This window comes from Bos indicus, chromosome 5 (assembly GCF_029378745.1).
Source record: "Bos indicus isolate NIAB-ARS_2022 breed Sahiwal x Tharparkar chromosome 5, NIAB-ARS_B.indTharparkar_mat_pri_1.0, whole genome shotgun sequence".
NCBI lineage: Eukaryota > Metazoa > Chordata > Mammalia > Artiodactyla > Bovidae > Bos > Bos indicus.
In genome coordinates, this window is record NC_091764.1 from 110,284,427 (window position 1) to 110,296,339 (window position 11,913).

An 11,913-nucleotide genomic window follows, 5' to 3' on the forward strand; every position below is an offset into this window, starting at 1 on the left:
GTCCTGAGCTACTGCACTGGGTGAGATAGGGGACCGTGGATTATCTGTCCTTTGCATTCTACCCTCTAGCTACTTCCAGAAAGCATTTGAGGAAGCAGAGGTGCAGGGATAAGAGACCAGGTCAGGCCCACCAAGCAGGTAACCGGAACCTTTAATTTTATTATGTGGAATGCTTAATGCAGAGTTAATAGGGGCTGGAGTACCTAGCAGAGGGGAGGGGGGCAGAGGGAGCTACTGAGATAAATAAGAGGGGGGCAGTAATGAGTTACATGTGGACTTGGGGGCGGAGGGCTGCAGAATAGGAAAATGGGGGCAGAAGAGAGCTACATACTTTATTCAAATACCACTGGGAGGCAAAGGGCGAAAGGCCAGGGCAGCATGTACATGTCAGGAGTTTAGTGTCTTCAGCCTGCTGCCAGCAACCAGGGTGCTGGGCCCTGGGTCCCCCCTGGAGCCGAGGGTTTGGGCCTGAGCAGCTCTAACTCCCTGGGAAGCCCAAGGAGCTGGGGCTGAGAGCGCAAGGACCACAGAGCCTGGGGAGGTTGGGGGGCAGGGGCTGGTGGGAGCCGGGAGGAAGGCTCTGTGAATTGTCTCCGAATCCTTTCCTGGGGTCCCGGCCTCCTCACGTCCTGGGTGTGCCTCAAAGTAGGGAGGTTGTCCTGGAGTGGGACCTGGGCCCTTTTGCTCCATTAGACAAAGAACGAGGTTATTGGCACCGAAATGGATCTGAGGACCTCTGTGCCAATTCCTTCCTGTGTTCAGGAGGGCAGGGGGCACTGAAGGGTTGAGGAGACCTCCCTCTGAGCTCCCATCCCACCCTCACTCCCTTGAGGAGGTTCAAAGCTGTCCTCAGCGCCCCGCACCCAGGGGCAGATGGAGCCCCAGTAGTCCCTGACGCAGGTTTCTGGTTGCCGCGCTCTTAAGACACGTGGCCTGGGTGCACAGGTTAGGTCAGACCCCCTATTCCTCGCGGAAGAGGAAACACAGGCACAGGGGTGGCCAGGCCTCCGATTCCCATCCCACCGACCCTGGGTGCTTCACCCTCCCAGAGGAGGGTAGGCGGGGCCTGCTCAGATCCTGGGATCGAGGGTCATTCCTGGGGGGGAAGGTACAGCCCCTCATTTTTCGGTTTAGGGGCAACAAGCTACCTCCTTCTCCTCTGCCCAGCCGAGTAGCCCAGGCCTGTGCCTGGGCCGGAGCCTGGGTAGGACGGGGTGGGGTCATCAAAGGCAGTGAGCCAGACAGAAGGCCTTCCCCTCAGCTGTCAGCCTCTGCAGCCTCCTCCTCTGCCGCCACCGGGCCTGAGATGGGCGAGGAACAGGGCGCGAGGGCTGGGGGAAGGGGCAGGGCAAGATGGGTGCTGACGGGGGTGGGGGGCCCCCCTCTATGGCCGGGACAGCGTCGTATATACCGGCTGCTCCCAGTGTGTGGGGCTATGGGACTGGGGCCCTGAGGGGCTGGGGTCAGAGATGGCCGTGTAGAGGGGCCGCTGCGAGGGCCCCATGTAGGAGAAGGCCGAGTAGAGGCCGGAGGTCTGGCCCGAGTGGCCGTAATAGGGTCCTGAGGGCTGATGGTCAGAGTAGTCAAACTGGGGGCGGGAGATGGAGGGGAAGGCGGAGCCGTAGTGGGGCAGACTGAGGGAGGTGTAGGCGATCTGCGAGGTGGACGGCTGGTCGGTGTAGTGCGGGGGCCCCTGGGGCCCCGCCGTCTCCGTCTTCACCTGGGCTTTGGCGTCCACGCCAGGCGGCGAGACCGTGGGCAGAGCCACGCCTGGAGGCTTGGAGATCCAGGCAGAGTGTCCGCTGGCCACAGCCAGGGCGCTGCCCAGCCCGTAGCCGGCTGCCGAGTAGCCGCCCACGTGGCCCGGGTGCCCGTTGGGCGGCAGGTACTGGTCCAACTCGGCCACGTCGAAGGTCTCCATGTTGGACATTACCTCATGGCTGATCTCGCCGATGTCCACGTTGCCGAAGTCGATGTGAGGCTTCCCGCCCTCCCCCAGGGAGTGCCCATCCCGTTTGGGGTCTGCCTTGCCCGACTGCAGCTCTGTCTTTGGGGTGGTCGGAGGGGTGGGTGGGCCATGGCTCTGGCCTAGAGGGCGAAGGGAGACACAGAGAGAGAGAGAGAGGAAGCAGGAACCGAGGTCAGCGGCTGATGGTTCACTTTTCAGATGCAATGCCTCTGGGAGGCTGAGGATCCATCACGGCATGGCCTTGTATGTTTTAATGTGTTCGGGGTGGCCTGCGGTGGTGTTTGGCTATGTAATGATCTTGGGTTGATGTCCAGTCATTTACAAAATTCCTCAGTCCTAGGAATGAGTCTTTTCTCCTACCAGGATAGGACTCCCCTCTCTCACCCCCGCCCCCTCCCACAGTTTCCATTGTCCCCATTGGAAGGTTCTTCCTCATACCAGCTGAAGTCGGCTGCCCTTCCTGCGCTCCTCAGCTGTGCAGCCCGATGGGGTCTGGCCCATAGGCCCCGGCTTGCCCGCTCTCTCTTAAGCACACTCGGCCTCTGCTGGTTGCCCGCCTTGCTCACCTCTCAAGCCCTTATCACTTTGGCTGGCTCATCTGAACACCTCCGCCACCCCGGGCCCCGAATGGCGATGTGTCACCTCCCACCCCATCCCTCCGCCCAAGGCCACCTCAAGTGCCCTTTATTCAAGGAAACCTTCCCTCCCACCCGGCGCCCCCGACCACGCTCTCAGCTCCCATCACGCACGGCGCGGCCCACTCTCCTCCAGTTGCCTTCTCCCTGCCCTTCCAGGAAAGTACAGACACGAGTGACCTGTGCTACCCCGTTCCTTCGTCTGCCCGTTTGCCCTTTCCCAGGTCCATTCAGCAAACACTTAGGGGGCACCGCTAAGTGCCAGACACGGTTGCCAAGCATAGGGGAATACAAACAAGTCACATGGTTCCTGTCTGCACAAGCTCCTGGTCTTGGGGTGGGGGGTCCAGGGATCCACCCAGGGCTGGGGGCAGTATCACAGGTGCTGTGGTGAGGGATGGGTGAAGGGCTCAGGAGACCAGCGGAGGAAGCGCTCGCCCTGCCCTGGGGACGTGGGGAAGGGCTTGGGGAGGAGGAGCAGCGGGGCTGTTTATGGGGAAGAGAAAGCCAGGCCCACAGTAATAGAGTGAGCTGGTTCTGTGCACTGTCCAGGGTCTTGTGTGTGTATACCCCCGAGTCTCCGAAGCAGTGTTAGGGAGGGATGGCTGGACGGGGGATCCCGTCGGACAAAGAACGTGTTCATGGTCTAGCAAGCCAGGTGCTCCTTGAGGGCAGGCCTGTGCCGCCTCCATCAGACCAGAGGCAGTGCTGAGTCCTGTGCTGGCCAAGGCGTCTGGACTTTGAGTAATTCTCGCTCTGTCACTGTGTGACCCTGGGCAGACCCCCTATCTTCCCTTATCAGTTTCCTTATCAGTAAAATAGAGATGATACCAAGCAGTTGAGGACATGGCCTCCTTCTGGAAGCTTTCCTTGACCAGAGTCTGGTGGGCAGCTGGATATTTTTGGAGACTGACTGGGGGGACAGGGGGGTGACTCCTCCCCAGAGGTCATGCCCTTGATTCTTCCTGTACTTAATTCACATGTTTTCATCACTGCTCATCCCTCTATAGAATGTGGGCTCCTGAGGGACCAGGGACCATGGGAGGCGACAGGAGGCTCCAGGGACCGTGGCGTCTCGTTTGGACGCCTGGTGTCTGCTTCCAGGTCTGGCACTAAGGACTTGGAGTGTGTCTTCTGAAGGCAGAGCTCTGCTCACTGACACGGGCCATATGCCTGGCCCCAGGCACGGTGTCCTGTATGCTAAAGCACAAGGGATGTAGCTATGGCGCCAGCGGAGGCCCTGGAGCCCTCAGCTACGTGGCAAGTTACCCTCAGTTTTCTGTAGAGTCTGCTCTGTAGCATGAGGGTGATCTGCCACACAGCTGAGGTCTGAGTGCAGGCAGTGCGGCTGCTGCATCACAGTTGAGACAGATTGAATGCACTAACGCACACCAAGCAAGTAGCCCAGAGCCCGGCACACGGTAAGTGCTCAATTAACGGTAGCTGCGCTCATCACCCGGAGAAGGCAATGGCACCCCACTCCAGTACTCTTGCCTGGAAAATCCCATGGATGGAGGAGCCTGGTGGGCTGACGTCTATGGGGTCACACAGAGTCGGACACGACTGAAGTGACTTAGCAGCAGCAGCAGCGCTCATCACCAATAAGAACGAAACAGGATGCCCCGCGTCTGGCTCCTCCAGGCCATGTGCTCAATGTCACATGCCGTGTCTCCCCCGTCAGACTGGGGGAAAGGCAAGGCGCTGTCCTCCGTCTGCCCTCCTGTTTCTCAGAATCGTCCTGTCCCACCTTTCTCTGGTGTAACTGACCCACTGGCCTCCTTCACGGGTCTCTTCACCCCGAACCAGTGCCCCTCTAAGCAGTCCTGGCCACAGCCCTCTTGCCCAGCCGCCTCCCCTGACCCCTGAACCCCCTCTGAACTGCCACTGGGCCCCTGCAGCCCAGCTGGGCCACGACTCAGCCCGGCCAGCCCTTCCCTTAGCCTCGGGTCTCAGGTCCTCCCACCCTTTGCCTCTCCCCGCTGCCCACAGCCTCCTCCCACCCGAGCTCCCAGCCCCAGGCTCACCTGAGGGGTGCTCAGGGTTTCCGTCTGACATCGGGGAGCCCTCGCCCGGGTGCCGGTGGTCCAGGTGGGCGCTCTTGTAGTGGGCCTGAATGGCGGCCGCGCCGCCCTGCTCAGCCTCCCCGCCTGGGCACTCCGACTCTCCCTGGGCCGCCTTCCCGTTCTTCCGTCTCCGCGGCTGGTACTTGTAATCTGGGTGGTCCTTCTTGTGCTGCATCCGCAGCCGCTCGGCCTCCTCAATGAAGGGGCGCTTGTCGCTCTCGTTCAGCAGCCTGGGGTGGGGTGGTTGGGGTGAGGGAGACAGCAGAGGGGCCACTGTGAGCGCCTGCCCTGGAAGAAACGAGGCCTCGGGGCTGGGGGAGCCTGGCGGGCAGGGTCCCGGGTGGGAGTTGTGCTGCCTGGTCTAGGGACTGGAGGATGTGAGCTTAAGGCACCACAGCCTCCGAGGGCAGCCATCTCTGCCCCCAAACCTCTCAGGGGCTGGGGTGTGAGAGAAGAACCAGCCTGCCGCTCCGGGCAGTCCCTGAGGATGGGGTTAGAATAGAGCTTACAATAGAGCTTCCTTCAGTTTGAAAAGTGAAAGTGAAGTCGCTCAGTCGTGTCCGACTCTTTGCAACCCCATGGGCTGTAGCCTACCAGGTTCCTCCGTCCACGGGATTTTCCAGGCAAGAGTACTGGAGTGGGTTGCCATTGCCTTCTCCAGGAGATCTTCCCGACCCAGGGATTGAACCAGGGATTGAACCTGGGTCTCCCGCATTGTAGGCAGACACTTTACCGTCTGAGCCACCAAAAACTCTTTCTTCAAAGCTGTCTGCAAGTGGAGCTGGATGCCTCGTTAGCGGGTGAGCTCCCTGGGACTGAAGATGGGCAAACAGAAGCGGCAAGGTGAGGTGGAAGAGCCCAGTGTCTGTTACTTCCTAGCTGTGTGACCGTGGGCAAGTCACTTCTCTGAGCTTTAGTTTCTTCACCTATAGAACGAGGATAATACCTACTTCCAGGTGTGGGAGTGGCCAGGATAATGGCTGTGAAGCCCTGTGCATGGGACCTGGGGATTGGGGGAGGTGGGGGGCAGCACCTCGAGAAACAGGTACAATTCTAATGCTGCCTGTGAGGTGGTGGGCAAGAGGACCTGCAGTGGAACCCCTCAACTCTGGAGTCATTTTTGTGAATTCCAGCATGGTGGGGCTGAGGGGGGGCAGGATGCGTGTGCCCCTCACTACGTACGGACCCCCACCTCAAGGGGAGATCGTATCTCCTTGTTGAGGGAGTGAAAGAAGGTAAAGGAAGCTCCTGTCTTCCGAGACCCTAGATGGGGGCATTCAGACCCTCTTCCAGTCTGAGCCCAGCCAGTGGAACGCAGCCCCTGCAGACCATACGCCCACCCACCCGACTCCAGCCAGGGCTGGGGCCGCAGGGAAGTTCAGAGCTGGGCTGCCCCTGGTGAGGAAGGCAGGAAGGATGCCTCGAAGAGGGCCTCAGGGGGAAGAAACAGATTCCCAGATCCCCAGACATAAGGGCCTCTCCAGAAGCAGCTCTGTCCTTTAGCCCAAAGGGCTTCTCTCTCCAGCTGCCCCCTACACCCCCCTCTCCCGTGGGCGCCCTCTTCACCCAGTCAGGAGAAGGCAGGGCCCTCCCTGCCCAGGATGGGAGGGGGTGGTCATACCAGGCACCTCCTAGCGGGCAGCGGCATTCCTCTCCAGCTTAGCCTGCTCGGCTGCCCTCCCCCCCGGGCCACGGCCCAGCCCAGCCCAGCCCAGCTCTCTCCAAGGGCCCCTCTAGCTGAGTGATGGGATGGGGACCCCAGACCACCAGGGGCTGGGAGTGGGATGCAGCCCTTCTTACCCAAGCTGCGCCCTCTCTCCCGCCCCTAGCCAGCCCAGCATAGGTGGGGCAGGCCCATAGGTGGGTGCCTGGTGAGGAGGGGAGGTGGCACGTGGGGGTGCCTCAACCAGCCATGGCCCTGGCACAGAGGCTCCTAGGATGGCAGGGGACCCTGCACTCCCTCTCCCACCCCAAACCTTCCCTGTGCCCTCTGCCCACTGGCAAGCGGATGTGAATCCGAAAGAAAATGGCAGGGGGCACGGAGCGCGAGCCGGGGCACAGGCTAGACGAGAGGGAAGACTCCAACTTGCACCCGTCGGCACCTCCCAGCGCTAGTTCCCAGCAGCACCCTAACTTGGAGAGAAACCTACCTGGGGGGTGGGGGTGGGGTCTGCCAGCCCCAACCCCAGTCCTAACTTAAGCCCAACGCCAACCTCACCCCCAAACCCAACCCTAGCCGCACCCAGACCTTCAGCTTCAGCTCTGTTCAGGCTCTTTCCTGACCCCAAACCCGTCCTCCCCCACCACAGAAACCCAATCCCAAATTTCAGCTTGACTCCAGCGCTAGCCCTCGGTCACCACAGCTCTAACTATAAACCTTGTTTGGTCTTCACCTCTGGGTCTCCAAGGTCTGGAACAGGGAGGAGTAAGGGGTGGGCTGGCTCCCCACCCAAACTGGAATCCCCAGTTGGTGGGGGGGGGGGCTTCCACAGTAGGGCACACTGGCTCCACTCCACCTGCTCCCGTGGGGGCTCACCTAAAGGTCTGGGGAGGTTCCAGCCTGTGACCCCACCTTTCCTGTCTCTTGGCTCTAATTATTCTCCCCAGGCGGGTCAATCAATACACCACCCCCCCAGCACCATGAGATCAACATCTAACAGGCCTTTCCTGGCCAGGCACTGAAGGTCAGCAGTTGAAGGTTAGCAGTTGGCACACTCCCCTAGCCACTTGCGAGCCAGGGTCTGGATGCTGGTGCGTCTGACTGACCCCCTTCCAGTGTCCCACACAATCTGCATGTCTTTCTCTTTTCAGGTATAGGGCCTCTGATTGCCAGTTCTGCCCAGCTAGCCATCCCCCTTCTTGATAGCCTGAGATTCATGAGACAGTGGAGGGGCGGGGCGCACAGATTTCAGGAGAAGCCCCTGGAGAGGCAGGCTAGCTTAACCCAGTCCAGAGGTCTCCAGGGTCCCCACCCAGGATCCATGTAGCCCACTCCCTGTTGGCACAGCCTTTGATCCTTGTCACTGTCTGGTCACCCTCCCACTGCTGGGTTGGGTCCTGAGTAAGCAGTGCCTGCTTTCCTGGTTGTGCCCCCCCCCCTCAGGTTGGCCCCTGGGGATCACCTCGGGCCCCTGTGCACACAGCCTGAGGTGAGGGGTGGTCAGGAACAAGTCCCTTTGAGGGAGCCCAACGTGGGGTTCTGGGCTGGGGGAACAGGGACAGACAGGGACAACAGAGGCTCTAACCTTAAATCCTTGGCAACAGCGTGGGGGAAAGGTCGGGGGGGGGGTCCATCCTCGCTTTGATGCTCTTACTGGGCTTACACTGTGGTCTGCTCATGGTCCCTAAGGCCTGTTCCGTCTGCCTGTCTGCCTCCCTCCTGGTTCTCTGTCTCTCACTTGCTCGTCTCTGTCCCATGGCACCAAGGGTCCTGGCTTGGGCTAAACCCTGCCACGATGTGGATGGACCTTGGGCAGAGGAGCTGGCTTCAACCTCTGATCCTGGGCAAGGCTAGCCCCTCTGAGTCCATGCAGCAGTTTGACCACTGAGCCCAGGGCCTGCTGGGGTGAGCTGAGTGCTGAGGGGGGAGGGGAAGAAGCACCAGGCCTTTAGCAGGCCCAGGGGACTGGGTGCGAATTCCTCTCGGTCTCTTGGGGGCTTTCCTGCCCCTTCCACCACCTTAAGCCTTTGGCCTTCTAGGCCAAGCTCCACTGTGTTGGGGCTGGCAAGGGGAGGGGTGGCAGGCTCCCCTGACACTTTCTGCAGCTTGGATGCTCCTCGTTCCTGCTCTCCTCTGCCCTCATCCCACAACCTCCTGATCGTGTCTTAGAGGGGAGGGGTGACCCACCTCTGTCACCAAGGATAGTGTGTGGGAAGACTACTGGCCGAAGCGTCAGGAGACCTGGTTCTGGCCCTGGCTCCGCCACCAGCTGTTACATGGCCTGGGCGGTCCCTCTGCCTTCCTGGGCCTATCTCATGGACAGTCTAGTGGGGAATCAGGTAACCTCTGCAGACTCTCACCTTCTGGAGCCCCTGTTCTCTTTCTGAGCTGCCCAGGACTTCTTGGGGGGTGGGGGGTGCCGTTGCCCTGGTCAACAACATATTCAAAAGGGAGCAGCCTAAACCCCAGACCAGAGGTGAGGCCGACTTCCTTCTCAGGGGTATGTTTTTCCCCCAAAGTTTGAGCTGCTTCCAGAGAACATGGGACTCTGAGGGACCCTGGATAGGAAAGGGGCCAGCCTTTCCTCCTGGCCAGGGCTCTCAGCTCCAGGGCTGGAGGGGTAGGAGGTTACTCAATCCTGGGTGGGGCCCTGGAAAGGAAGATGGCGCCTGGACTGGGAGAGGGAGGGAGGGGAAGAGACCAGCCTGGCAGCTCTGGGACCTGGTGGGAGGGGGAGTCTCCTCTCCACGCGTCCCCTTCCCTGGGGGGGATGAAGAAGCCCTGGGTCTGAAGGAGGGGTGCTCAGAAGGGTGCAGAGGAGGAGGCTGGGGTAGGACAGGGACCTGCAGCGGTCGGCTTGGCCTCCATCCCTCACCCTTTCAAAGACCCGGACCTGAATTCCTTGTCTGCCCCCATCTCAGCCTTGCAGTTCTCCACCTGGCTGCCTCAGTTTCCCTGCCTCTCCAGCCAGGCCTTCAGTTCTTTCACAGACGTTTCCCTCGCATCCCCCTTGACCCTGGGGCAGCGGCACCCTTGAGTGGCACCTGCGGAAATGGGGTTAGTGGACGACTATGGTGTGGATACCTCCACCAGCCTTCCCTCCCTTCCACCTTCACTCTCGCCCACCCCGCCCAGAAGCCCAGGCCCCAGCTCCTGTCACCGGCAGAATTCCAACCGCGAGGGGGCGCCTTCCAGCCCACTGCCCGGGCTGGGGAGCGGGGCCTAGGCCGCTGGAGACCCGCGCGAGCGCAACCCCAAAGGGGTACGGGGGAAGGGTGGGCCCGATGCCCTCAGCTGGCCGTCCAGTCCCATCGAGGAGGCGGCTGCCCCAGGAGAAGGGCCCAGGCCGTGAGCGCCTCGCCCCATTCCACCCGCAGGTAGAGGGCCCGGGTAGAGGGCCCTGCGGGAGCTCTCCGAAGGCGGGTCGGGGGCGCTCACCTCCAGAGCTTGCCCAGCGTCTTGCTGAGCTCGGCGTTGTGCAGGTGCGGGTACTGGTCGGCCAGCTTCCTGCGCGCCGCCTGCGCCCACACCATGAAGGCGTTCATGGGCCGCTTGACGTGCGGCTTGCTCTTGCTGGCGCCGTTGACGCGCACCGGCATGGGCACCAGAGTCCAGTCGTAGCCGCTGAGCACCTGGCTGACGGCCTCGCGGATGCACACGGGGAACTTATCATCGTCTGCCTCGCCGTCCTGCTGTTCCTTCTTGACCTTGCCCAGCTCGCCGGGCCCCGGGCTAGCTCGCAGGCCCGAGCCGCCGCCGCCGCCGCCGCCGCCGTCGGGCCCCAGCGAGGGCGCGCTCCCCGGGGACAGGCAGCGCGGCTCCTCGGAGCCCACGGGGCTCAGCTCCACCTCGGACAGGTCCTGCTCCTCTGCCATGTCGCCCCCGGCCGCCGCCGCCGCCGCCTCGGCCGCCTCCCCGGGGCCCGCCGCCGGGTTCCTGGCGAAGAGTCCAACGCTCACCTGGACGACGGGAAGGAGGGCGCGATGGGCGGCCTGCGCGCAGCCCCGACGGCGGCCCGGCACGCGACTCAGGCACAGTCCCAAGGTGGGGCCGGCAGGCTGCCCCTAAACCCACCGCAGCCCTGGGGCCCGCGCACATGCCAGACCCGGGCTCGGCCTCTTAGCTCCCGCCTCCATGTCTCCCCCCACCTGGTTCCAACCGCCTCTTGCTGTGGGTGGGTTCGGGTTTTTTTTTTTTTTTTTAAACCTCCTCTTGGGTGGAGGTTTGTTGATGGAAAGGAAGAAAAACGGACTCTTTCTTCTGCTCTAATCCTGGCTCCTGGAATTTCCCACCTTTTCGCTCACCTTTCCTTCTTCCCTTCCGCCTGCCCCCCGACGGGGGACTAGAAGAGGAACTGGGCTGGGGGCAGACGCGGGTGTCAGCTTCTCTCAGCCCCACGCCCCCCCACGCCCCACCGCAGGGTCCCAGGCCTGGGCCCCGGGAAGGGAGGAGCGGGCTGCGCACTCACTCACCTCCTCGGACCTCTCCTCCAGTCTAGGGCTCGTCCTGAGGAAGTGGAAAACCGTGTCCCAAGGTGTGCGGTCCAGCTCGGGAGCTGGGGGTGGGGGACGCTGGTGGGCTGGTTGGGAGGGGCTGGGGGCCCCCGAACCTCAGGCCACGGGCCTTGTCAGGACGGAGCCTGAATCCTCACCACCAACCACCCTGGCCGGACAGCCTGAGACTGACTGAGCGCTGAGCTGCTGCCGAGGGCTGGGGAAGGAAGGAGGGGGGAGAGGGGGAGGGGGAGGGGAGGGAGGGAAGGGCAGAAGGTGGAGCCTCCAGCGCTTTCCTTCATCCCCAACACTCTGGGCTCCTCTGCCAGGCCCCCCCACCCCAGCTCCCTGCGCTGCTGGCTGCCCCCAGGCCCATCCTGGGAAGGTGTAGGAGTGGGGGTGGTCAGGCCGGGAAAGCCAGTGGAGGTAGGTGGGGAGGGTCACAACGTGTCCCTTGGGCGAAAACTGGGCCCACCTGGGACCCCCAACCTCTGTCTCAGGTGTCGGAATGGGCAGCTGGCAGAGGAGAAGGCAGGTGACGGTTCTGTCAGTGGGGGGGTGACACTGGCCGGTGTTGCTTCACTTAAGACCTCTTATTGCGTGCCAGCCTGTCTCACCCCGCCTCCTACCCCCCACCCAGCTGTCCTCTTTCTCAGACAGCAGGAGAGGAAGATTACAGGTCCATACCTGGTGAAGCGGGGTGCAGCTGGATACCCCCTGCCCAGTGCAGATGCCCCGGCTTCACCCCCAGTCTCCTCTCACCGGACACCCAGCACCGCAAGGCCTGGGCTGGCTAGAGAGAAAGGCTAAAGTGTGCGGGAGGCTGGGCCCGCACTGGGCTGGGGTCCTCTTCAAGTAGGTCTGAAAAGCTTCTGGGGCCCTATTTCCTGGGACCCAACTCCCTCCACCCTGGTAGGGGGAGTCCCAGTCCTGGTTGTCAAGCCACCCCCCACTCCCCCACCCGGAGAAAGGGTGAGGAGTCTTCTTCCTCTCTGCCCACTTCTCTACTCAACCCCACTCCCCTCAGCGGGGTGACTCCTTCATTTTTTTGCCCTGCCCATCATCTAAGGCTTTCACAGGCCTCTAAGACCAC

At 62.1% G+C, this 11,913-nt stretch overlaps 1 protein-coding gene across 1 annotated transcript; it reads right to left on the bottom strand.

The window, feature by feature from the left end:
* Positions 1-139: 139 nt before the first annotated feature.
* SOX10 (SRY-box transcription factor 10) lies at positions 140-11,025 on the bottom strand. The gene is made up of 4 exons (XM_019961782.2): positions 10,800-11,025; positions 9,766-10,286; positions 4,629-4,897; positions 140-2,088 (listed from the first exon to the last, which is right to left on the bottom strand). Exons 2-4 carry the CDS (start codon positions 10,200-10,202, stop codon positions 1,385-1,387), a joined length of 1,410 nt encoding a protein of 469 aa, XP_019817341.2. The 5' UTR covers positions 10,203-10,286; positions 10,800-11,025; the 3' UTR covers positions 140-1,384.
* Positions 11,026-11,913: the final 888 nt, after the last annotated feature.

Bases quoted from the DNA above. Each gene is read 5' to 3' on its own strand.
- SOX10 (XM_019961782.2), bottom strand. From the start codon at position 10,202: ATGGCAGAGGAGCAGGACCTGTCCGAGGTGGAGCTGAGCCCCGTGGGC. The intron at 4,898-9,765 runs GTGAGCGCCCCC...ACCCCACCCCAG, and splicing joins ACGCTGGGCAAGCTCTGGAG to GCTGCTGAACGAGAGCGACA. The intron at 2,089-4,628 runs GTGAGCCTGGGG...TTCGCCCTCTAG, and splicing joins AAACCCTGAGCACCCCTCAG to GCCAGAGCCATGGCCCACCC.